This window comes from Equus przewalskii, chromosome 8, assembly GCF_037783145.1.
Source record: "Equus przewalskii isolate Varuska chromosome 8, EquPr2, whole genome shotgun sequence".
NCBI lineage: Eukaryota > Metazoa > Chordata > Mammalia > Perissodactyla > Equidae > Equus > Equus przewalskii.
In genome coordinates this window covers 29,626,620-29,654,486 of record NC_091838.1, presented here as the reverse complement: position 1 = coordinate 29,654,486, position 27,867 = coordinate 29,626,620, and the positions used below count along the sequence as shown (strand labels likewise).

Genomic DNA, 27,867 nt, shown 5'->3' with positions numbered 1-27,867 from the left:
ATGTGGGGAGAAACTGACCAAAAAAGGGAGGGGGGTGTTTCTGGCCACCAAGTAGCCCCACATAAAGCCTTGAGCAACACAGTGCAAGCAATGAGTTTTAGCACCATCAGGTAACCGAACTGTTTTCAACTGCCTGACACAGTATTCATGTATCTGTTAGACAGATAGTAGTTTATCAAACTGAAGCTTAGAGAGTAACTTGGTGATTATTTGCTCCAGTTGTACACCTGAATTCAGACTTTTGCTTTGATTCTCAGCTCTGAGACAAAGTGGCCGGGATGAAGAGCAACAGGGGAGAGCAAGGCTCATGCCTACCAAGAGAAAAAGTCATCACTGCGGACCACATCTATTCATACGTAGTTTGTACAATACCATTAACCTCACTGGAGGTGATACCAAATCCACGGATTTACATTTGGGGAACTTGTAAACATCTCCAAAATTTTAAAGGTCTATTACTCAAAATAACTTATTTTCAGGGTATTAGGAGGCCAGTGAATTAAGAAGGAATGTACTTACATCACTTGAAGAGACTGTTCCTGTTTCAACAGCAACACCGCTACCACGCAGTTTCTATTACAAAATAAATAACTTATTACTTAGTTTTGTTTTTAACTTTATCCTAATTTATCAGCCTACGAAAGGGAGCTAAGCAAATTTTATAATTTTTTTCCTAATCCTACTTAATGGAGTATCATCAATTAATAAAAAGCATAGGGATGATATGAAATATTCTAAATATCATTACACTCTTCCAGATATTATCTTAATCAATAAATTATTAAAAATGGAACAATAATAAACTGAATACTAAGCTCCAGTTACATTTCATAAGTGAGGCTGGTGCAACTATCCAAGTCTCAGGATTTACTTACTGCATTGTTTCTCCAATAAGATGACTGTCTTACATGGAACCATCTACACTATATTCTGCGACAAAGCTTTTGAAATAGGTGCCTGAGGATGGGAAGATACTACATGGAACTTAAAATTTGGTTACCCATAACAATGCTAACAAGTTACAATTAAAATCAAAATCTCACGTGTTCTATAGAAATGACCAAAGAAAATTTAAGATAGAAAGTCAGAGGCTGAATATGCAAGAGAAAAGTGATAAAGAATTTCTGAAAGGAAATTTTTATTCTGTTTTTTTCAATAGCTATTATCTAAGTGTCAGGCATGAGCCCCTATAACCCAAGTACAACACTTTAACTATCAAAAAAGGCTCCTAAATGTCACTCCAAGTCAAAGAACAAAAGATTCAAACTTGCAGCTAACTTGGACTTTTGAAAGTTTATTTTCATTAGAATCACAGAATTGTGGTCCTTTTTCTAAGGGAGAAAATATTTATGACAGAGAAAAGGAGACCGGAAATTCCAGATACAGCGCTATCATGTGACGTTTAAGCAAAGTAGCAAATAAAATCCCAAATAATCCTCTGTTTCATTCTTTAACAAGAAGTCTGTGATTTAATCCTGATAAAAGGCTATGGAAGAAAGTGTCTTCCCACAGCGAGACAGACAGTGCAATCCAGAGCCCAGCAGAAGCAGTGACCCAACTCCGAGAAGCAAAGCCAGACTGGGCCTGGGCACCCTGAAAAGATATCCTGTGTCAGAAGAACCTCAAAGCAGAAATGCCATACCATAGCTAAACAAAGCCAAAGACTCAGTGATCAAAAGGGCACTAGAAAGGTAGAGAAAAGTCCTTAAGAGCATTTATCTAACATCAAGAAGCTCAATTCTAATGACCACTGTTCTAGACACTGAAATATTCACCTTCACTAGTGATGACAGAAATATTGCCCCCAACTGCTGGACAAGGTTACGACCATAGTCAATCATTCCCAAAGCGACAAATCACATGTGAGGCACAATATAAATGTTATTCCTATGAGGAAAAGTCTAAGATGAAACAACCCAAAACGTTAGTGGCAAACTACAAGTATAAAATCTTTCCTACCAATTTTCACGGTATGAATCCAGCTACAACAGAGCCTCATTACCACTATACAATAAAGCTAACACTAAAGCAGAATGAAATTTGTTCAAAGGAAGAACTAATTTCGAAACAGAAAAGAAAAGGGAATGTTACCTATTTAACTAAGCATTTGATCCTAAATGATACACATTTAGAAATCTAAAATCTCATCTTCACACACCTGTTTTTCATGTTCTAGATATCCTGATTCTGAAATATCTCACAAACTCAGTAAAATATGCAAATTTGTGGCACTTATAAAAATACTTTTAAAACCTAAGCCAAAAAGTGTTAAAATTTATGCTATTGATAAAAAAAATAATTTTGCTCAAGATACACCAAAATGTCCTTATCCAAATATAAAAGGCAATTAGGCTTCCCCCACAAACACAGGCAATAAGACAAAAAAATAAATCTAAGTAGAAATGTCATGTGTCTCTCTTATGCTTCAAATTAAAATCTATTTACATAACAAAGTCATCTGAAATCTAAATTACAACTTTCCAAAAATGTATTTCAAGTAGACATTTATTTGTAATCTAACATTGACAACACAGTAACTACCAATATTACTTCTCCTGGTCCCATTCCTCCATGTCACCCCCATCCCACACCAAAATCTCAGTCTCTTCTACCCTTTCTCCCCCAGAATACTCTTCTCCCACCCACCTTCACTTCACTCCTTTTCTGAAGGTCATTCCCACCAAGTCTCCCTCTTACTACCTAATACTTAGTCACTGGAAGCCTAAAAGAAACAAACACTCCACTGGGCTATCATAAACGTCCAGTCTTTTGCCCTGTTCTAGGGAACCATGAAGACAAAAACAGAAATCTTGCCATCTTTCCAACCATTAAACCAGCAAGCTATTTTCCTCCATGGAGAAGCAGAGCTAAAGAGGCCTGAAAGCGACCAAAAAGACCAACAAGCAGGCTTCATATTTAACCTTAAGCCTAAATGTTCAATCCCACAATGATACAGCAAAATCCTTAGAAGGAGCCACTATGTGACACAGTTATCCCACAGCTGGACTCGCAGCTCCAGGCTTACCTAGGGGCACCTAGAAGCCTGGTACAGACTCTTGGCCAAAATAAGGATAAATGGCTTGACCAATAATCTATAATGTGCTGTTTTCAGTTTGAAACTCCTCTGACAGCAGCTAACGCCATTTTGTTTATTGGTGTAACTGGTTAGAAAGTGAGGTCTGGTTATGTGACCAGAAGGGCATAAAAGATCCCACTGGAAACTTTTGGAGCCCCCAAAACCAAAATTTCTCACACAAATCTCAGTGGTTCAGAGTCCCAAGGCAGACACGGGAGCTACACCTCCAAGTGTCTGAGCACTGAAGCCTGCCTGCACTCCGTGCCCTGCCGCAGCGCTCCTGTCCCTTTCTCGTAGGGCTGACACGAGTCTGCTCTTCGGAGTTGTGCGGTTCCTTTCAATTCTCCAACCTATGTGATCCTGGCAGCCACATGGAAGGAAGACACTCCCTGCCCACTGAAAAGCATGAATGGAAAATCCCAAATGGCAGAAAGACAGAAAGGTTTGAGTTGAAGCCAGCAAAGAGAGAAAAAGTGAAGCGCATTATCATACCTAAAAGTAGTTTGGTTATTTATCAAGTGCAAAATGGCATTACTTTAATGTAACTTTTTTTGTAATTTCACATAATCACCATAAATAGCTCAAGAGAACATGGCTGTTATATTCGTTTCAAAGACACTAAAAGAAATGTCTTTTACCTGTGAACTCAGTTGAGTTTTTATCCAATTGAAATAGTAATTTAAGTCACTGCCTTCCATCAATTCTTTTCCCCAAGCTGCTAACTTGGCAATAATTCTTGCTGCCTGAAAAATAAGAAATACATTTGAATACTACATTGATCCTAAAAATCACATCACATACCTTAAAAACCAGGACTTGTAATCATTTTACTGCATGATTTTTTAACACTCAACTCCTCCAAAAATAATAGTTTACATTTCATTTTTCAAGACATATTTTGAAATACGGTCAAAATGCATTTTTAAACATTTCAATTAAAGTGAGATAAATTAGTTGTGTTTTAAGAATTTCATGACATTCCCTTATCATTTTGAGTTTCAAAAGTTAAGATTAGGGGGCTGGCCCGGTGGTGTAGTGATTAAGTTCATGCACTCTGCTTTGGTAACCCAGGATGCACGGGTTCAGATCCCAGGCGCAGACCTACACACTGCTCCTCAAGCCATGCTGTGGTGGCGTCCCACATATAAAATAGAGGAAGACTGGTACAGATGTTAGCTCAGTGACAATCTTGCTCAACAGAAAGAAAAGTAAGATTGAGATTCATCGTAAGACCAGCAAAAAACAAAAGAAGACAAAAATCTTTCTTAGAGGCAGACTTTTACTTGCCAGAGTTCTGAGCAATCTCCACAATAAACTACCAGCCACTACCTCACTCACTCCCAGCCCCTTGACAGTTCTCACACTTAAAAATCTGTATCTTGGTATAAAATATATCTTGGTTATTAAATAGCCATCTCTCTCGATATGAACAAATACCCTTTTCTCCTCAAAGATTTCTCAATTTTCTTCAAGCTGTAAAACTAATGAGTTTTTTTATTAAATAGGCAGTATAAGTATACATATATCAAATCATCACACTGTACACTTTAAATACCTTACAATTTTATTTGTCAATTATACCTAATAAATCTGGACAAATATATATACACACACACAAGATACATAGTATAAAATACTATTTCTCCACAAACAAACCCAATTTACTATTCTTTCAGTACTTTCTGAAAGCAAGTCAGTGGTTCAAACCTCCAACTATTCAGCAATAATTAATCCAAGTAGAATACAGAAGGCTGAGGTTAGCCAACCCAAAAATAATTCCTGTGCTGGTGGCTGATGTTTGTTCTTATACTTAGATAGAGCTGGGCCAGGTGACAGAGGCACACTTTCAAGGTCAGTATGTCAGGCACTCAAGTGTCATGGCATACTTGGAATTCTACACCACGGAGGGCTAAGAGCAGCACTATGACTCACTCACTGAGTTGTGATATATGGACATTTTCATGTGCCCATCTAAGTGAGTTTACAGATATATTATCTAGTTTAAGCTGATCTAACCTCCACAAAATAGACAGATGACTTGAAAGGATTCCTGTAAGGAAACCAGGGATTGAAAACACCATCAGCAACGTAAGCATAAGCAAACTGGAAAAGACAAAGGACCATGAGACTTGATGTTTCCACTCCTAGCATAAGCTCTTCATCAGCACATGGTAAACCAATGATAATCTGGCTCTCAAAATTTGAAAGATTAGCCAAAAGTAACTGAAATCATAAGGAAATTAAAACATAGATTTGGCTACACAATTAATAATGATGAGTCTTACCCTAACTGCATATTTGGTCTTTAATATATGTCAATTTTATTTCAAAACCATCAAAATTAGGAAGACATTTAAACTATGTATCCAGACAGTGAAAACAAGCCTTTCCAATTTGAAAGAAGAAAATACATTATTGGGTTTTAAAACACAGCTTATTTCATGAGTTTATTTTACACAGTTTAGTTTTTCATTTCTCTTTTTATAAATATATACACTATGTGAATACACTAGTACATAAATGAATATAGATATATATGGCGAAAGAGAGAGAGCACACATACTCAAAAATGTTTCACTAACAATGGTTTTTGATTTGAAAAATTTAAAGACATCTACTGAAATGAGCAGCCTCAGGAGCTCCCCCCATGCAGCCTACTCCACACTGCGAACAGAAAATGCATGAACAAAGATTTATTGTCTCAACCATCCTCTCATACCTTCTTCATACTCTATAAAAACTGTTCAGTGTTAAGACTTCCAAAGATAGCCTTTCAGGCTAAGCTTAAAACAGGACAGGAGTCTATTTAAGGTATTAAAAAGCAATTAAGTAAATACTTATTAAAATAAAAATTAAACACAGTAGCTGCTTCAAAGCAATATTTAATTTCTATTGTAAAATATGGTTAATCCTATCATAGACAATCAAAAGCAGCTTGCATGTGTGAATTTACCAAAGGCTTTATGCTGATGAACTCATCAGATACTCTGTAAGACTTTGTATCAGAGCAACCCTACCTCCTCTGACTTCCCAAAATCCCCACGTTACTAAACACCAAAAACACTGCTTTGAAAAGTTAACATCACAACAGTTACTCCTCCGGGAACTGGGGGTTACCAAGTCTAAAATGGCCTGGGTGTGTTCCCTCCCTAAATCAGAAATTTGATCAATTCAAAATTTACCATATGAACAGTAAAGAGATCCTGGCGATTCAACATTGGCAGAAAGTAGGACCAGGCAGTGTTCTTGCTACGTTTAGCATAGTCAAAGAAAATGCTAACACGCTGGTGATTTTCCTAAAAAAAAAAAGAAAGAAAGAAATATCACTAATTGGAATGCATTTTCCTAAAACATGTAACAATTGTGCACTGCTTCTCAACCTTTCATTTTATGTTGCATCAATCAATATGTTTTCTTTTTCCAGTGTGTATGAGATCTGTCTCTGTGTCATTATTACTATGAGACAGAGGGTGGGGATGGGGGCAGGGATAGGTATTTTAAAAATAAAATCACCTTTAATTATTATGATTAGTTTAAACTAAGCGAACCAAGATAGCAGATCCCAGCCCTGCAAGATGTAACACTCTAAGTTACACCACTTCTCAGCCTGAAAAATACCAGGAGGGGCGGAAAGATCACACATTAGCTCTGGAAGGAAGGATCAACAGGAAGCACATCAAGCTACTTACAAGCAAGCAAGGGAAAGAGGAAATTTGACAAACCTCAAATGTTCAAGGTTACTCCTAGCATATTATGATAGAAAAATCAGGGCAGGTAAAGACAGCAAAAAAACAGCATATCACACTAACAGGTAGATAGAGGATTTGAGGAACAATTAATTATTAGTTCAAATCATGCAAGCTCTACCTCTCACCTAAAGTTCTCTGCATATCACTGGCTGAAATCCACTTTCTGGTTCACTAAGTGAATATGGTTGCTAAATAGCAATATTTGGTAAAAGTACAACAATATAAACAATAATTTTAATTTTCATATCAACATTTAATTCTTTTTAAATACACTGGTTTTAATTTTGGTCTATGCTAACAGTCACCTGTTTGAGGAATAGACTGTCATCTCCTTACATAACGAATCATTATAGTTTAGAATAACAATTGAAACAGTTGTGATAATAACTTTAGCCAAGGACTCAAAATTCAGGTTGACCATCATTAACTCCACTGGCGGATTATTTCCAAAGTTAAAACTGTTATTCTCGTTGAACGCATAAATGAACAAAGTACTCTACATACAGAAAAAGCAGAAACTATTTCATATGTTTTAAATAAATTTAAAATCCACCTTCCTCAACTAGTCTGTTGCGGTTTCAATTCCTGCTTAAAAACAAACCTCCAGCCATTATTGTCCCAGGTACCCAAGTTACAAATCTTCAAGAGAATGTGGATAAAGTCCTTCTTCTCAGAGTATATATTTTATATAAAAGAGGGGGAAATAAGAAAATACACATGAACCTGCCTATTTTTGCAAAAAGAAAAACAAGAAGAATAAACCACAAATCTATGATACTGGTTATCTATAAGAGGTGGGTAGAAATAGGGTTCAAGGGATCGGATGGGGGTTAAAATTTCTCTGAGTATACCTTACTGTATAGTTTTGACTTCTGGAAGGATGTTAATCTTTTACATAATCAAAAATAATAAAATAAAATCAACAAGGATGAGGAAAAAAACCTAGTGTATAATACAAACAAAACAAATGAATCTAACTGTATTTCAAGAAAAATAATATAAGCACTCTGAGAAAAACATGAACATAATGGTCTGACCAGCTCCCCTCAGTTGAAGAGCAAGCACTGCAAATGAACACTGAGCTCCGAGTAAAGGGCTGTGTTCATGGTTGTAGGGTCAGCAATGCTGACACCACTTTCTTTGTATCATAAGGAAAAACAAACAAGTAAATAGAGGCTAAGAGGAGCTCACAATCTCACTATCACAAGACAGTTACAAATATGGAAAAGGGAGACTACAATGAACTCTGTGGTGTTGAGCTGAAATGACACTGGAGAGAGTGTGAACGCATGGTTTTTAATTTACAGATATGTGGGTGTGTATAAAAATTGAGGATATTTGTGTTGTGTGTATTGTGTGTATGTTTACATATAAATAAAACCAAGATTTGCATGCCAACTCATAGCCTCCTCATTCTAGGTGTAGTCCCATATAATAACTAGGATAATCAAGGCAGACCACAAGACTCCCCATTTTTCTTAACTTTACTTTTTTAAAGGAAAAAGTGCTAAGACCAAGATCATTCTCAGACAGGCTTCCATCAGCCCAGGCAGGATATTATCCTTACTCACACAGCAAAATCACTACATTCCTGTAAATGATATGATGGCCCCTAAGTAGACAGCACCATTCTTCCTAACCTTTGTATCCTCAGTAATAATTAGCACTGTATTTGGCACACAGAAGGCCATGAATAAATGTTTTTCCTTGTAAACTGACAGAACAATGCCCCCCAAGCAACCAGACTGACACTTTTCTTCAAGTCTCCTAAGACATGGAGACAGACATTGGATTTAGCAGCCAGACAGCCTGTTTCAACAAGAACTGCTCTATATACCAACAATCTAACTCTAGATTATACTCTAGTGTAAAATAAAAAATTGTGAATAAAGGAGGCCCCTCTGCGTTTAACAGTAAATAGAAACTTTATGCAACTGGAAAAGTCTTAGATGATAAGCGAAATGTTCCCCAGAGAGACAAGACTTTTGAGCGCAAGCACCTCGCCTAAATTCAGCAGTGAACCCCCAAGTGCATGGCACTGGCCTGGAACACAGGGGCTCTGAAACCTGCTGAATGACTGAAACAGAAGGAGCCATATCATCTATCAGTACCCAGAGCATCCAGAAAGCCCAAATGATTCACCAAAAGTTGCTGGTGTTCAACAAAGAATTCCGAGGTATTGTGGAAAAAATACAGATTGATTAGTTGACACACTGATAAAAAGAAAACAGTCTGTGTGTGGACATTCCCATTTTTATCACTATTAGCAAATTACAATCCACATAATGAAGAAAAATATATTATTACACTCTAAAGAGAAGCAATGCTTTAAGTGAAACCTGACAAAAATGCTGTTACTGTGTAGGACACAAAAAGTCACTAAATGTATTAAGTAAAGAATAAACCTACCTGCAACATATCATCAACCATAGTTAGTATATACTGAACTGTCTGTTCTTTGGAGATATGAGTCATCAGGTTTATAAATGTTTTGGCACACTAGAAAAAAATGAAATTAATGTTAATTATTGTTATCAACTGCAAATACAACATTTTAATGGAATATCAGTAAAATATTATTTCTCTTGCACAAATTAGGATACAAACGCTATTAACCAACAGATTTCAATTATGGAAAATGTACACCTTTTACAAATATAGTGATGAAATATGGGAGGACCATGCTATGACTTGCATCAGATATTTGATCACTTTTGGTGATCAATTTCAAAATGTTTACTACTTTCAAATAGACCTAGCTACTATCAACTCTTGACTACTCATGACGACATAAAAATTAAGTTATACAGACAATCAAAACTTATTATCGGTTTTGAATTGTTTTCCTGCATTTACTGGGAAGCAGAACACTAGACCAACAAGAGTACTGCGGACTGGAATCCCAAGGCTTTGCTGTCCCCATTCCACAACTTATCAACTACGTGACAGTCGCTCTGGGATTCAACAAAAACTGGAGCCAATAATGTTTCTTCCCCAATTTCCCAGGACTGCTGAGAATCAGATTGAGTTGTATATGGGCTCTTTTAGCCAATCATGACCCCATATCAGAAAATCTGATGGAAAGCAGAATTGCATCTTATTCTAATGAGAATACAAAGTGGAAAAAAATTTCTAAAAGAAAGTTAAGCAACTTTAAAAACATCATATACTGGAGAAGGGTGGAGCAAAATGGCAGGGTGAGCTAACCCAGGATTCTCTCCCCTCCAAAATACAACAAAAGATTGGAAGAACTGAATTTCAAAGAATAAACATAATGCCAGCTCGTTAGAGACCTACAATACCAAGAAGGAGGAGATCATAAACCTAGCTTTACACCTTTGGAGGCGCCGGAACGGTAGGAGAGAACATCGCTCCCTCCCCTAGAGTCTGCGATCGCTGCGGCGCGGGTCGGGAAGGAGCGGGGGAGGGGCCGTGCAACAGGGGATCATCCAGGACTCCTGCCGCTGATTCAGTGGAGACCCGCTGACGGGGGGAAAGCTTCCGTCCACCGGGACCCTATAAATCAAGGGCCTTGGGAGACCAGAGAACAGAACTGATCTGAACCCAGACAGCGGGTGTGAGTAACAGCCCCTCCCCCACAGCAAAGCCAGTGGGCGCAGCCATCTTGCCCCAAGGCGGAGAGCTAACACGCCGCTCTCGACCCCCACCTAGTGGTGACAGGCTGTAACTGCAACTGAATTCTACCACCATGAGAAAAAACCGCTCCTCTACCATCCAGCAATTTATAAAAGCCCCAGACCAGAAGGAAAACAATAAAAACACAGAATTAAGTCCTGAGGACTTGGAATTAGGTAAACTAAGTGATAATAAATTCAGAGCAGCTATAATCAAAAAACTCAATGAGGTAGAGAGAAAGATAGAGAAACAAGCCGAGTTCTGGAGTTACTTCACAAAAGAGATTGAAATCACAAAGAAGAATCAAACAGAATTACTTGAGATGAAAAACACAATGGACCAGATAAAACAGAATACGGATTCCCTGAATGCCCATGTAGACAACATAGAGGAGCAAATCAGCATAATCGAGGACAGACAGGCTGAATGGCGCCAGACAGCGGAAGAAAGAGAACTAAGAATTTAAAAAAATGAGGAAAATCTCCGAGAGATAATGGATTCAATGAGGAGTAAGAACATAAGGATCATAGGAATTCCCGAGAATATGGAAAAGGAAAATGGAGCAGAAAGTGTGCTTAACAAAATTATTGAAGAGAACTTCCCAAATCTAGGGATCAACGGAGAAATGTGTGTAGAGGAGGGTTTTAGATCTCCTAGATTTGTCAATGTAAAAAGACCCACCGCAAGGCACATAATAGTAAAGTTGGCAAATAGGAATGATAAGGAAAGAATACTCAGGGAAGTAAGGAAAAAAAAGAGAATAACCTATAAAGGAGCCCCTATCAGACTGTCAGTGGATTTCTCTACAGAAACCCTACAAGCTAGGAGAGAATGGAGTGATATATTCAAAGCCTTAAAGGATAAAAACCTTCAGCCAAGAATACTCTATCCAGCAAGAATTTCCTTCAGATATGAGGGAGAAATTAAATCTTTTCCAGACAAACAAAAGTTAAGGGAATTTGTAACTAAAAGCCCTCCATTACAAGAAATCCTCAAGAACACTCTCATACTTGAAAAAAGAAAAAAGGGAGAAAGGGGACACAAGCCAAAGACTAGGGAGACCAATGGATAGAACCAGAACAGGATAGCAAATATTCAACTATAGCATTAGGGTAAAAATAAGGAAACTACCAAAACAAGGACGATCTTAGCACTCTAACTACAAATTAATAAGACGATTTGGAATAAAAAATGAAAATAATTATTTAGGAGGGGAAGAGCAAAGGGTCTAAATCAGTACTGGTCGAGTAAGTAAGAGACCACCAGAGAATAGACTATATTATACACGAGATTCTAAATACAAACTTCAAGGTAGACACTAAAATAAAGTACAGAACAGAGTCACATATCATAGATAAGGAAAAATCTAAGAAACCCAGCATAAGAAATTGCAGTATTAAATGGGTAGTCTAAAGCACACAGGAAAAGAAACACAGGAAAACAAGATAATGAGCGACAGATTGACAGCATTAAGTCCACATGCATCAATAATCACTCTCAATGTGAATGGATTGAACTCTCCAATAAAAAGACACAGAGTGGCAAAATGGATTAAAGAACAAGATCCAACAATTTGTTGCCTCCAGGAAACACACCTCAGCCCCAAGGACAAACACAGACTCAGGGTGAAGGGGTGGAGGACAATACTTCAAGCAAATAGCAAGGAAAAAAAGGCAGGTGTTGCAATTCTCATATCAGACTAAGTGGATTTCAAAATAAGACAGGGAAAGAGAGACACAGAGGGACAATATATAATGATGAAAGGGACACTTCATCAAGAAGAAATAACGCTTATAAATATCTATGCACCCAACACAGGAGCACCAAGATTCATAAAGCAACTATTAACAGACCTAAAGGAAGATGTTAAAAACAACACAATAATAGTAGGGGACCTCAACACCCCACTCACATCAATGGACAGATCATCCAGACAGAAAATCAACAAGGAAATAGTGGAGCTGAATGAAAAACTAAAACAATTGGACTTAACAGACATATATAGATCACTCCACCCTGAAGGAGCTGAATACACATTCTTCTCAAGTGCACATGGAACATTCTCTAGGATAGACCATATGTTGGGAAACAAGGCAAGTCTCTACAAATTGAAAAAAATTGAAATAATAACAAGCATCTTCTCAGATCATAGTGCTATAAGGCTAGAAATTAATTACAAGAAGAAAGTTGAGAAAGGCACAAAGATGTGGAGACTAAACAACACACTACTGAACAAGCAATGGATCATTGAAGAAATTAAAGAAGAAATAAAAAAAAACCTGGAAACAAATGAAAATGATAGCATGCCATACCAACTCATATGGGATACAGCAAAAGCTGTATTAAGAGGAAAATTCATCGCAATACAGGCATATCTTAACAAACAAGAAAAATCCCAAATAAGCAACCTTAAACTCCACCTAACTGAACTAGAGAAAAAAGAACAAATGAAGCCCAAAGTCAGCAGAAGGAGAGAAATAATAAAAATCAGAGCAGAAATAAATACTATTGAAACGAAAAAGGCAGTAGAAAGGATCAATGAGACAAAGAGCTGGTTTTTTGAGAAGATAAATAAAATTGACAAACCACTAGCCAGACTTACAAAGAAAAAAAGGGAGAAAGCTCAAATAAACAAAATCAGAAATGAAAGAGGAGAAATAACAACAGACTCTGCAGAAATACAACAGATTATAAGAGAATACTACAAAAAACTATATGCCAACAGAATGGATAACCTAGAGGAAATGGATAAATTCTTGGACTCCTACAGTCTCCCAAAGCTCACTCAAGAAGAGGCAGACAATTTGAACAGACCAATCACAAGGAAAGAGATTGAAACAGCAATCAAAAACATCCCAAAGAATAACACCCCAGGACCAGATGGCTTTCCTGGGGAATTCTACCAAACTTTCAGAGAAGATTTAATACCCATCCTTTTCAAGCTATTCCAAAAAATTAGGGAAGATGGAACACTTCCTAACACATTCTATGAGGCCAACATCACGCTGACAAGGACACCACGAAAAAAGAGAACTACAGGCCAATATCACTGATGAACATAGATGCAAAAATTCTCAACAAAATTTTGGCAACCAGAATTCAGCAATTCATCAACAGAATCATACATCAGGATCAGGTGGGATTCATACCAGGGACACAGGGATGGTTCAACATCCGCAAATCAATCAACGTGATACACTACATCAACAAACTGAGGAATAAAAACCACATCATCATCTCAATAGATGCAGAGAAGGCATTTGACAAGATCCAACAGCCATTTATGATAAAAACTCTGAACAAAATGGGCATAGAAGGAAACTACCTCAACATAATAAAGGCCATATACGACAAACCCATAGCCAACATCATACTCAATGGGCAAAAACTGAACCCCATCCCCCTGAAAACAGGAACGACACAAGGATGCCCTGTATCACCACTCTTATTTAACATAGTACTGGAGGTCCTGGCCAGAGCAATCAGGCAAGAAAAAGGAATAAAAGGAATCCAAATAGGGAGGGAAGAAGTGAAACTCTCGCTGTTTGCAGACGACATGATCTTATATATAGAAAATCTCAAAGAATCCATTGGAAAACTGTTAGAAGTAATCAACAACTACAGCAAAGTTGCAGGGTATAAAATCAATTTGCATAAATCAGTAGCATTTCTATACTCCAGTAATGAACCAACAGAAAAAGAACTCAAGAATACAATACCATTCACAATCGCAACAAAAAGAATAAAATACCTTGGGGTAAATTTAACTAAGGAAGTGAAGGACCTATATAATGAAAATTACAAGGCATTTCTGAGAGAATTGGATGACGACATAAGGAGATGGAAAGACATTCCATGTACATGGATTGGAAGAATAAACATAGTTAAAATGTCCATTCTACCTAAAGCAATCTACAGATTCAACGCCATCCCAATCAGAATCCCAATGACATTCTTTACAGAATTAGAACAAAGAATCCTAAAATTCATATGGGGCAAGAAAAGACCCCGAATTTCCAAAGCAATCCTGAGAAAAAAGAACAAAACGGGAGGCATCACAATCCCTGACTTCAAAACATACTACAAAGCTACAGTAATCAAAACAGCATGGGACTGGTACAAAAGCAGGTGCACAGATCAATGGAACAGAATTGAAAGCCCAGAAATAAAACCACACATCTATGGACAGCTTATCTTTGACAAAGGAGCTGAGGGCATACAATGGAGAAAAGAAAGTCTTTTCAACAAATGGTGCTGGGCAAACTGGAAAGCCACATGTAAAAGAATGAAAATCGACCATTCTTTTTCACCATTCACCAAAATAAACTCAAAATGGATCAAAGACCTAAAGGTGAGACCTGAAACCATAAGGCTTCTGGAAGAAAACGTAGGCAGTACACTCTTTGACATCAGTATTAAAAGGATCTTTTCGGACACCATGCCTTCTCAGAGAAGGGAAACAATAGAAAGAATAAACAAATGGGACCTCATCTGATTAAAGAGCTTCTTCAAGGCAAATGAAAATAGGATTGAAACAAAAAAACAACCCACTAACTGGGAAAAAATATTTGCAAGTCATACATCTGACAAAGGCTTAATATCCATAATATATAAAGAACTCTCACAACTCAACCACAAAACATCAAACAACCCAATCAAAAAATGGGCTGGAGACATGAACAGACATTTCTCCAAGGAAGATATACGGATGGCCAATAGGCACATGAAAAGATGCTCATCATCGCTGATCATCAGGGAAATGCAAATCAAAACTACACTAAGATATCACCTTACACCCGTTAGAATGACAAAAATATCTAAAACTAATAGCAACAAATGTTGGAGAGGTTGCGGAGAAAAAGGAACCCTCATACACTGCTGGTGGGAATGCAAACTGGTGCAGCCACTATGGAAAACAGTATGGAGATTCCTCAAAAAACTAAAAATAGAACTACCATAGGATCCAGCCATCCCACTACTGCGTATTTATCCAAAGAGCCTGAAGTCAGCAATCCCAAAAGTCCTGTGCACCCCAATGTTTATTGCAGCACTGTTTACAATAGCCAAGACGTGGAAGCAACCTAAGTGCCCATCAACAGACGAATGGATAAAGAAGTTGTGGTATATATATACAATGGAATACTACTCAGCTGCAAAACAGAACAAAATCATTCCATTTGCAATAACATGGATGGACCTTGAGAGAATTATGTTAAGTGAAATAAGCCAGCGAGAGAAAGATAATCTGTGTATGACTCCACTCATATGAGGAATTTAAAACTATGGACCAAGAACAGTTTAGTGGATACCAGGGGAAAGGTGGGGTGGGGGGTGGGCACAAAGGGTGAAGTGGTGCACCTACAACATGACTGACACACATTAATGTACAATTGAAATTTCACAAGATTGTAACCTATCAATAACTCAATAAAAAAATAATAATAAAAAAAAAAAAAAAAAGAATTAGATCATCTGGGCCAGCCTGGTGGCATAGTGGTTAAGTATGTGTGCTCCATTTCAGCGGCCTGGGGTTCGCAGGCCCAGATCCCAGGTGTGTACCTGGTACTGTGGCGGCATCCCACATAAAAGAGAGGAAGGTGGGCATAGGTGTTAGCTCAGCAACAATCTTCCTCAAGCAAAGAAAGGAAGACTGGTAACACGTGTTAGCTTAGGGCCAACCTTCCTCTCCAAAATGAATAAATAAATAAAAATTTTAAAAAAGAATTAGATTGGCAAGAGAGTTTCAATGAAAATGTTTGTACAGGTCTGGAAGTTTTTACTCTATGTTTTGTTGTATGTTTTCATATGCCACACAAAAATACAGAAATAATATTTTGGATAATGTTCTTATTCATGAAAAGTGATTATTTTGTCTCCAGAAAATCTGAGTAGGCTAAATACATTGGTCTCACATCTCATAGACTTTATAAATGTAATTCAATTTTTTAACTGATTTATTTTTCATGAACATTTAGTTTTTGGGGCTTTGCTGAAGATAAAAATGAACTAGTTATATACTGTAATTTGCCTGTGAGGCAATGTCAAAGGACAATCCTATTTTATATAGCTAAGTGGATCATTAATAAACACATAAATAGCAATCATTTTTCAGTGTCAGTGGGCCTATTGTAAATGCAATTATTCTTATGGCATTCGTAATATGTCATATAGACTATATTTTCCAAATTTCTGTAACATTTTCTAAGTTTGTAATTTATCTTGTTTTTATTCTATGTTTTGGAGGAATTACAATAATCTCAGTGCTTCTTGGTAATATTAAAATAAAAACAATCTTAATATCTATGAAAAAAAAAAAACACCATATACTTTCAAATAGTAATTTCCCTTCTAGGAATCTAATCTAAAAGAATTTTCAGAAATGCAGAAAAGGAGGGAGAAATAAACACATTCGATAAAACGTTTTATCCAAAATTAACAAAGAAAACTGGAAATTAGTCAAATGATTTCAAATAAAAAAAGATTCTGAACTTATGATGCATACCTACAAGGGAATATCACATAGCCATTAAAAATTTTTTCTAGAGTTTTTAATGATACAGGAAGGTGTTCATGACATATGTTTATATCGATCACCTGAGTGCCTTCAGTTTGAAGCATCTCTTGCTTCTCTTCAGGACTTCTTTTCATTTCAAACCTTTGAATGAATTCACAATCCTCAGCAGAAATCATCTGCCCCCTAGAAGGTAAGAATAAGAGTTGAACAGCCACTGTGAGGAAGTGATATAGAGATTCCCAGTCTTTCTCCTCTCTCTGTGGTAGTTGACACACAACTCTAGGGTTGACACACAAGTCCTATTATCAGACGGACCTGAGGTGAAAGCTTAGCTTCACCACTCACTGATCATGCGCCCTCTCTGGACCTAAGTTAATTTATCTCCAAAATGGGAATAACCATATTGCCTTTAATGGGTTGAACTGAGGAAGAAATTAAATAATTCACATATAAGTAAAACAAAGAAAATAAGAACATAAGAAAATAAGTAATTCACATAAGATGGTTAGCGCAGTGCCTGGCCCAAGTAAGCACTGAATAAAAAGTCATCTCTTAGCACTATCTGAAGTCTCTCCTTTATTCCCCCTGCCAAGACAATTTACTTGGCTTTCTAAACCATCAAGACCAAACCCACTTTATATGAATTTCTATGATGATTTTCTCCAGCATATTCTTACCCTCCACTCATAAAAATGTGATCCACCCCCTCTCTGAGAAAATAAACTCTCCATCCTGATCTCCCATCCTCTCAGCAAACACCCCACACTATCCTGTGTGAATTTCACATATCAAATTCAGCATCATCACAACTGAACCTGTACCTTCCCTTTCTACCTGGCTTGACTTCCCAACTGCTCCACTCAAAAAGGACTCATCCATCACAGCAAACCTCCTGTCGGACCCTTCCTTGTGAAAAGACCTGTCACTAGAACAGTGTGAGACTGAGCACTTCAGGATACACATCAACTCTTTCAGACCATCATTATGGTGGGAAAAGTATACAATGAGAATTAACATGAGGAGGAGTTTCAACTCCAGTTGTGAAACTTTGACAGGTCACTATCCCTCTGATAGCTATTTTCCACACCAATAAAATGGCAATTATAATACTACCTGGCCTATTCCACTGAGTGGTTATGAGAAAAAATATAAGAAAAAGCACTTGGTGTATATAAGCACAGAGTAAATGAAAGTTGAAAATAAAAACATGCTTTGAAAAATGCACTGAAAAAAATATGCTTTGTCATTCAAACAGCATCAATATATTTTCTTAACTCAGTATTTTAAGAAGCTGCCCTTCCCCATCCACCCCCTTCCCCTTTGGGTGAGAAGCTGGTAAAACCAGGAAAACATTGAATCTGAAGCAGCTTTCCCACTATGCATCATTACAGAAGTATGGTCCCTTCTCAGAGCTGTCTTGGATCAGGTTCCCAGTGGCAGGCCTTGAGATGAGGATTGGTATACAGGTGATTTATGAAGGAAGTGCTCACAGGAGAGACCACAGATGGAGTGAGGAACACACGACATGGAAGGGAAAGAGCCCAGCCAGGGTTCAGGCAAATTCCCAAAGAGGACAGCTTTCCCTGAGCGCACAGGAGAGGCTGAGAAGGCAAGGTACTCAGAGCCATCCCCTCCCCAAGACACGGGAGCTGAACTTTCACATTCCCTGCCACACCTACCCACAACCCCACCTTCCTCCAAAGAAGATTTCAACTTTTACGTATTCAAAATCTCAGCGTTTTACTTTATCCCTTCTGCGTTTTATATATACTATTACTACATACCAAGTTTTTCTAGATACTTCTAATCTACTTTTGGATTTTGTAATCCACTGTTCTATCTTGTATCAGTTCCACAGTTTTAAGCACTGTAACTTTGTTTTCATATACGCTTTTTTTTTTAACATTGCTTTTTTTTTTTTTTAAACTATTCTCACACACTTTTTCCAAGGATCCCTTCCTTAACAACCCAAAGGAGAATTTTCAGTACTTGTCTTTCTAGATCTCCGAGGGAAGAGACAATGTAGGCATTTCTTAACACTCTCTCTCTTCCTTAGCTTCCAAATTCTTCTCGTCCCCTTCAGGCCACTTCTCTTCGGTGCTCTCACCTACTCCTCATCTCCTTCCCTGTGCCTCAGGTTCTGTGGGCGGTGCTCTTCATCTCCTTCTCTGTGGTTCTCCCTGAGAGCTCTCTTCTACCCTCTCCACTGGTAAGTTAGCTCCCACAGTCCCCACTCTCATGTGTGTAGGGGTCCTCTCCTCCCACAGATCATGGAGGCACTCCAGACCCCACAGGAGCAGAACTGAGATCATTAATGTATATCCCCAAACACTCCATCCCCAGCCTGGGTAATGGGACAATGGAAGCAAAAATGGACACTCTGCCCCGTTTCAACTGCAGCTAAGCACTTCACATACCAGTCAGGAGAAAATGCACTCTGCACGCAGGGCTAAACCAGGATAACAAGGTCATTCTGTCTGGTTCTGATCCCAAAACAAATGAAATCTTTTTTTCATAAATCTGGACTCCCTAGCTAAAACAATTTAACCCCCAAATTTTGCTATGCAGAAGTGTAGTAAGCATGTCATAACCTTTGTAAATAGGATAATCATGTGGAAAAGTCACAGTTTTTCCACCATGAAGAAAGCATACAACAAAGGTTACACTTGGTAATCTTAGAATTCTGCAGCTTTCTTTTCCATTCAAATAATTGTGTTTTTTTACCTGGCAAGCCATTCCTCCTGAAGTCTGACACCCTTGCGTTTGTTCCAAGTAACTTTTTCTTTCATTGTTTAAATTCTTTTGTCTCTGAGTCTTCCTTCGACAGTCCCATAATCTAGGAGGTTAGGGATTTTGGTCTCTTCTCTAACGGCCCACAATCAATCACACACCAGTCTTAACAATTCGTCCACCTAATATCACCCTCCTCTCAACTTCCCTGCCTCTGGAGTAGCTCAGTCCTACAGTAACAATCCACCAACAGGTTTTCCAGTTTCCCATCCAACCCCCCTCCACACCCCTCTTACCTACGAGATAGCTTTCTCAAGCACACATCTCATCATATTACTCGTTTCATATCGGTCAGGCTGTGACTTAAATGGCAGTTCTACCTAGCACTTAGGCAGAGGCATTCAATAAAAATCTTTTTAATCAATTGACTAATTAAAACCTATATGAGCATATAGATATTACTTAACCTATCTGAACAGCTATCTCCTCATCTTTAAAATAAGGACAGAAAAGCTTAAGTCACAGTATTGCAATGAAAACAATGGGAAATAGTATGATACTTACCAAGTATTACGTTACTTCCTTTTCCAAACACTCCTCTCCACCACTTCCCAAAAAGTACTCTACTCATTCATGATTTAATCAGCCCATATTAATTGGGGACCTACTGTGTGCCAGGGACCTTTAAGAATAGGTGACACATCAATGAATGAATGAGACACCCCTCTTTGAGCTTGCATTCCAGTGGGGAGAAGAGAAAATACACAAATATAAAAATAAATGATTTTTTTAAAAATAACATCATAATGACAGGACTGTAAATGCTACCAAAAAAACTGAAGCTGGGTAAGGAGCTAGAAAGTGACAACAGAGGAAAGGACATATTTTAGTTGGATTACAGAGAAGGCCTTTCTGAGGTTGCCTGCACAGACACCTGAATGAAGCGAGTTAATGTGCCAAATGATTTAAGGGGAGAATTTGCAGAGAGACAGCAGTGTAAGTCCAAGGAGCTTGGGGTAGCAATAAGCTTGCTGTATCAGAAAGACCCAGAAGGGCAGAGTAGCTAGATGGTTGTGAGCAGGGTGGTGTGATCTGATTTACAGTTTTGAAATGACTGTCGCAGCTATGGAAAGAACTGCTCCCATGGGGGAACAGTGAAAGCAGAGACACCAGGAAAGAGGCTGTAAGAAGAGACTATGAGAGATGAGGATAGCTTGCCGTAGGTTAGCAGCAGTGGAACCAGAGGGAAGTGGACAGATTGGGAAGTATTTTGGATGTAGAGTTTAACAGAACTTGTTAACAGACTAGATAAGGATTGTAAGAGAAAGAGAAGAGTCAAGATGACTCCTCGGTTTTTGGTCTACAAAAGTGGTGAATGAAGGTGCCACAAATTGGCCTGCAGCAGCAGGGGTGGCTCACACCCAACTACCTGAAGCTCCCCAAGTACTGCATGTTCTTCCATGTCTCAGCTCCCCGCCTGGAGCTTCCTTCACCACAGCCCCCAGCTCCTCTGCATGGACAACGCCTACCTGTATCCTTACGTGTCCTGTGAAGATGTTCCCAATGTTTGCTCCCTCCTTTTCTCATCTGAGAAAAACTTTGCATATATCTGCACTTTAATGCTTACCACAATTTATTACTTAATTTTTTACTTAAAAGTTTGTTTCCTCATTAAACTTTAAACTCAAGAGAAAGGATGTTATTTTACGATTCTTATATCCTCAGTATATAGTTTTACTGGATTCCAGTTTGACTGGAATATAGCCACGCCTGTTCATTTATGTACTGTCTATATGAGTTATTAAAAAACAGTTTAATCAAATATAAACAGATTCTTAAAATATTGTATTTTCATAATAACACATTAATTTGTGAAGGATAAAGTATAATGGCCTTTTGACCTTGGGGGACTGTTTCACAGGTTTTATCAGTATGTGATGTGATACAAGATTCACTGACAATTCAGGTGTCACGCCAGCCTCCAACAATCTGCTAGCTCTTTTAGGGGACGCACATTTCCTACCCACTAGTGTCTCCACAACAGGCTCAACGCCAGGCACACAGTTAGCATTTGGTGAACATGTGTGCACAGACCTACACAGTAGAGGGGTTTTATAAAAGAAATTGGTACAATGAACAACAGAAAAAAGGACAGAATAGGAAAAAGGAAGAATACAATTTATGCAGTATGGAGGCCCTAGAACAGGAGGAACAGAAGAGAAAGGAATTAAAAATCTCCCTGTAACTGCAAATGTTCCAAATGCCAATGCTGGAGAGCTTCTTCCAGTCAGTCAGTGCCTTATGATCAATAACAGTGTTACCACATTTAGACTATAAACAGGTTTAGGCTTCATAAACACGACAGTACTTGTCCTCTAGTCTAAACACACTCTGAACTAAAATTAGGAAACAGAGTCGAAACCCTAATTTCACGGGGGATTTAAACAGTTACACAGATATAAATGAACAGAGAAAACATCAGAAAGTCCCTGCTCCTCTGCCCTTGAGTCAGTGGGCCCACAACAATCCAGCCCCTTAAAGTGGGAATTCAGAAGTCATCCTAGATTCTTCTTTGCCCCCACACAGCAAATCAGTCACTAAGACTTTTCTCAAATCTATCCAACTGTCTCCATTCCGACATCCTCAAATACTGCCACAGCCTCTGCCTAGCTCTAGGTTTGTTACCCACAAATCCCCCCTGTACACTGTCGGCAGAGCAAGCCAACCAAAAGATGGAACCGATCATTTAACTCCCATCTACAAACGTCAGTAGTTTCCAACACCCACAACAGTAATTTTAAAAATGTGCTCCTTGAGCTCGGAAACAAACTCTCACATATACCATCAACTGATCTTCAAAAAGGATGACAAAAACACACAATGGGGAAAAGATAGTCTCTTCAATAAATGCTTTTGGAAAACTGCACAACAACATGCAAAACAATGAAACTGGACCCTTGTCTTATACCATGCACGATAATCCACTCAAAATGGATTACAGACTTAAACATAAGACCTGAAAGTGTAAAACTCTTATAAGAAAACACAGTGAAACCTTCTTAACATTGGCCTTAGCAATGATTTCTTGCATATGATACCAAAGCACAGGCAACAAAAGCAAAATCAGACAAATGAGATTATATCAAACTAAAAAGCTTCTGCACAGCAAGGGGAACAATCAACAAGGTGAAAAGGCAACCTACAGTATGGAAGAAAATATCTGGAAACCATATATCTGATAAAGGATTAATATCCAAAGTATATAAGGAACTCCTACAACTCAACAGCAAAAAACAAATAACCCAATTAAAAATGGGCAAAGGATCCGAATAGACATTTCTCCACAGACATACAAATGGCCGACAGGTATGTAAAAAGGTGCCCAATATCACTAATAGTGAGGAAAATGCAAATCAAAACTACAATGAAATATCACCTCACACCTGTTAGGACGGCTATTATCAAAAAACAAAAGATAAAAAGTGTTGGTGAGGATGTGCAGAAAAGGGAATCTTTTTGCACACTGTTGGTGGGAATGTAAAGTGGTGAAGCCATTACGGAAAACAGTGTGGAGGCTCCTCAAAAAATTAAAAATAGAACTACCATATGATCCAGAAATCCCAATTCTGGGTATATATCCAAAGGAAAAGAAATCAGAATCTCAAAGAGACAGCTGCATTCCAACACTTACTGCAGCATTATTCACAGTAGCCAAGAAATGGAAACAACCTAAGCATCTGTGAACAGATAAATGGATAATGTGATATTTACATAAAATGGAATATTATTCATCGTGAAAAAAGAAGGAAATCTTGCCATTTGCAACAACATGGATGAACCTGGAGGACATTTTGCTAAGTGAAATGAGCCAGACACAAAAGAACAAACATTACATGATCCTACTTATATGAAGAATCTAAAAGAGTCAAACTCATGAAAGCAGAGAGCACAATAGTGGTTGCCAGGGGTTGGGGGGAGGGAGAAATGAGGAGGTGTTAGTCAGAGGATTTAAAGTTTCAGTTAGACAAGATGAATTAAGTCCTATAAAGCTAGTGCACGTCATAAGGCATATAGTTAACAGTACTGTATTGTCTGCTTAAAAATTTGCTAAGAGGGTAGACCTTACATTAAGGGTTCTTATCACAAAATAAAGTAAAATAAAATAAAGAAAGGAGAGGACACTTTTGGAGGTGACGAATATGTTTACAGCATAGATTGTAGTGATGGCTTCATGAGTGTACACTTACTTCCAAACTCATCAAGTTGTATACCTTAAATAGGTACAGCTTTGTGTATGTCAATCATACCTCAAGACAGCGGTTTTTAAAAAAAAAGAAAAACTGGGCTCCCAGAATCCTAAAGAGGATGGTGAATGGTCTCAAAAGAGGGTTGCAAGACAAACACTCCTACCTCCACTTGACTATATCATTTTCATCTGTTTTACCTGCTGAGCTTCCTTACCAGACTTCACATGAACCACGGGTTTCACAGCTTAAGAAACATCTGTAAAAGCACTGACTGATAGGATCAAGTTCAAACTCCTTCCACTGGCGCCCAGGGCCTTCACAACTGGCTCATGGCTGCCTCTCCAGCCTCAGCTCTCCCACTGGCTGCCTCCAAAACATGCATTATTCCCCACCCAGCATGCTGTCTTTAATTCCCTGCCTTTGCTCACAGTCTGTTCTACTTGGAAAGTTTTCCCTTCTTGTCACATGTTTAAATACCACTCATCCTTTAAAACGCAGTTCAGGAAACATCCCCTTCAGAAAAACTTCCTGGAGGTAGGAGCAGCTGGCCTTTTTCTGTGCACTCATCCTTCTCTGTACCTTTCTACTATCACAGTTATACTGAATTAAAATGATCTGTTTATACATCTGACTTTCCTACTCGATTATGAGTTTATATTTTTGTAGCCCCAAGGCCTGGAAAAATGCTTCAGACTTGGAAGGTGGTCAATGAATGTTTGATAACTGACTAAATTAACAGAAACAAAAGGAGCATTTTTCTGCACTGCATATTCCTCTTAAAACAAACTGCCATATATAAAACTAAGGATCCTCAATTTGTTTTTCAAAATGTATATGCAAATCTGAACTGAATTTCCTTAATAATTCACTGCTATAAATATACCAAAATAAACAAATAGGAAGTACAGTCAATATGATAAAATATGGTCAAGAATAAGTGAACACTTACTTTACAGATAAATACAGAACACCAGCATGCTAAATCCTGATACAAGAAGAAGGAAGGAGAAAGAACTAAAATTTATTCACAGTGTATTCAACATACGACTGCTTGTATTCAACTGTGCTAACACTTTAAATACATTATTTCAGCAACAATCCTGTGGGATATGTATCCTCACTTCACACTTACTTTAATGAACCTGAGAGAAGTTAAGGGACTTGCCTACTTAGTAGAAAGAAGAACCAGAATCCAAACCCAGGTCTTGAAACTCAAATATCTACACTTTCTACTAGCAGTAAGAGCCATTCTGCAACGCCATCTGTCCCCACGCTGATCATCTAGGCACACTGAGCCAGTCGGGCAGGCTTTGTACACTATCCTTTTCTGCCCTCCAAAGCCCACAGCCCACAGCCCAAGCTGTTTCCGCCACACTACACTGTCATCCTATGACAGCTAATTACTCTAAGGAGGAAGTGTTTTCTTCCACATTTAAGTCTTTTTCCACATTTCTCTCATAGAAGCATGACCATGAAAAAGTCTGATGCAAAAGCACATGATTATCCATGATTCACTGCAAATCAATACTTACTGAAGATAGGACTGCCAGTTCACTTTGTTCGCACGAACTTCTGCAGCCTTGGCAGCAATGATGTTGGTTGGAACAGCAGCATCCACTGCACCCCGGATATCCATTTTGGTCATCTAAACTTTAGGGTCTTGAATGTTACTCAACAGATCTTCAATTTTGATGCAAGGTAAAACCAGAATACCAGGTGTTATTATTTCTTAACAACTACTACTATTATTATTATTAATATCATCATTATCGCCTTAATCTCTCCACGCATTCAACTCAAATATTAAATCTCCTAAACAGTAAATATCAATATCACTATGTTTCAAATCTTGCTCAATTATGCACTGCTCCATAAAAATGTTCTCTATAGGTTTCTACTTTTCCAGGAAAGGTTTTTAAATTATTGGCACTAATATTGCAGTAAGATTTTTAAAGTAACCATTTAAGATTGCCATCAGAAATCATGTTTCAATAGAACAGGTATACAAAATAGTAAAGTATTTTAAATGTATACAACTGGAATCAACTTTCCTCTTCCGAAAGAGAAAAAATAAGAACCTGTATAAGACAAGTCGGACCAATTATTTTATTTACATTTACTCAGCATCATTTTGAAGTGACATATGAAAAATGTAAAACTCCTTTCTAAAATTACTCAAATTAAAATGCCCAACCAAAGTGACACCGTAATTTCTAAGAAGACAGAGCTTTCTTTTTTCAACCAAAGTTCACAGTATTTTCAAAGTCAATTTTGGGAGAAATTTTTGAAACAAATACCAATTACAATTTAGGTACAGCCAACAATGGGAGTCTGGTCTGTAGACAAGAACCTACAATAATGAGCTTTTAAGTAATTCTCACTCCTAAACTAACAGATAATAGTTTAAGCCTCATTTTATCACGACACAAAATACAGGTTCCTTTTCACAAAATATAAATTCAAAGTTATGCCTCAAAGAAGTTAAAAACCATACGCAAAATTCTACCCCAGGATCCCAATGACCTTCGTCAGTCTGGAACTTAATCTCTACATCTGAGGATTTGCTGCCTAAACAAACAAGAGCGAAGCGGACTGGCAGGGCCCAGGCAGAAACAGGCTCCGTCCGGGCCAAGCTGGAACCCTGGAACCAAGCAGGCTCAGCCCCAGCGGTGTAGATGAAGATGTCCCGGGGCAGTGACCTGGGTCCCTGAACAACTCGAACCTCCAGCAGGCCAGGGCCGTGGCCTAAGCCTGAAGAAAGCATACCCTCGATCTGTCCTCCTCTCCCCTGCCCGTCCCTCTCCCGTCCTGGCCCCTGCGGGGCAGGCTCTGCAATCTCGTAAACCCAGTCGAGGCCCGAAGGGAAGAATCTGGGAACCCGGAACCGGAGGAGGGCAGGAGGGGCAGAGCGCCGAGAAACCGGCACGCACCAGGGAAGCTGGAGAAACCGCAGGCGTGGCCTCACGCGGGCTGGTGCCGAAGACAACACAAGCGGAGCGCGGCCTGACTTCGCGAACCTTCGGGGCCCTACAACGCACCAGAGGCGGCGGGGAGCTGCGGCGGTCCGGAGCGTCAGGGCCACCGCCGGGCTGGGGCGCCTGGTCAGAGCCGAGTCGGCGTCTCCTGCCCGGTCCGGAGGCCCAAGCGGCGGCTGGAGACCCGGGCGCTGGGAAGTGAAGACCTTCCCCACCGAGGAGACGTTGAGGGCGGCAGAGGCAGAAGGAAGCCGGGCCGCCGCAGAATGACAGGAGCGCCCGTCACGTGACCAGAGGCACGTGACCGCCCGGAAGGCGGAAGCCGGAAGCCGGAAGAGTCCCAAACAGCCCGCCGAGGGGCGTTGCGCTCAGAAGGGGCGTGTGCCGAGTGGGTAGCTGGAGTCTTTGCGACCGACGATATAGGCTCTCTTTAGGGACTCAGAGCTCGCGCCCTGGCTGGCCCCTCAGGAAAGAGAGCAGAGCGGGGCTGGCATGTGGACCCCACATCTCGAAACCCTGCCCCCCGCCTGGGGGCGGCCCAGGGCCCCAGCCATAGGCAGAGAGCCCGGTCCAAACTCTTTTGTCTTAACCCTCATTGTTTTGAAAAGTTTAGTACTTATAAAGAGATTGACTTTCACTTGGATTTAACAGCTCAATAAAGCAGGAGTTCTTATTCCGATTTTAAGTACGAAACTGGTGCTGAGACGTGGGTCACAAAAGTTACCTTGCCCTGGGTTTACAGATTTAGCAAATAACGTGTTCCATGAAATATTTGCAGTTATACTAAAAGAAACTATTCATGTTTATCTAAAATTCAGATTTAACAAAGCACCTTGTACGTTTATCTGGCAACCCTTTCTTGAGCCCACGTTTTCCCAGTCCAAGCTCGGTTACCGTCTTTGTCTTAAGATAATGAGTAATGCTACACGGCAACTAGTGG

General features: G+C 39.0%; 1 protein-coding gene across 9 annotated transcripts in view; it reads right to left on the bottom strand.

Moving 5' to 3' along the window:
• The window catches only part of ATP6V1H (ATPase H+ transporting V1 subunit H), a 129,737-nt gene extending 102,427 nt beyond the window's left edge, over positions 1-27,310 (bottom strand). For 2 of the 9 annotated variants that reach the window (XR_011543424.1, XM_070631638.1), the window contains exons 1-7: positions 26,991-27,273; positions 25,485-25,632; positions 17,056-17,158; positions 9,235-9,324; positions 6,259-6,372; positions 3,715-3,819; positions 520-573 (exon numbers count right to left, since the gene is read on the bottom strand). Coding sequence is in view for 6 of the 9 variants with exons in the window: in XM_070631638.1 (XP_070487739.1) it covers positions 520-573; positions 3,715-3,819; positions 6,259-6,372; positions 9,235-9,324; positions 17,056-17,158; positions 25,485-25,597 (579 nt within the window). In the remaining 3 variants the exon portion in view is untranslated. Of the gene's footprint in view, positions 1-519; positions 574-3,714; positions 3,820-6,258; positions 6,373-9,234; positions 9,325-17,055; positions 17,159-25,484; positions 25,633-26,718 lie in introns of all 9 variants that reach the window. The other 7 variants (XR_011543423.1, XM_070631639.1, XM_070631640.1 and 4 more) reach the window with 7 other exon arrangements.
• Positions 27,311-27,867: the final 557 nt, after the last annotated feature.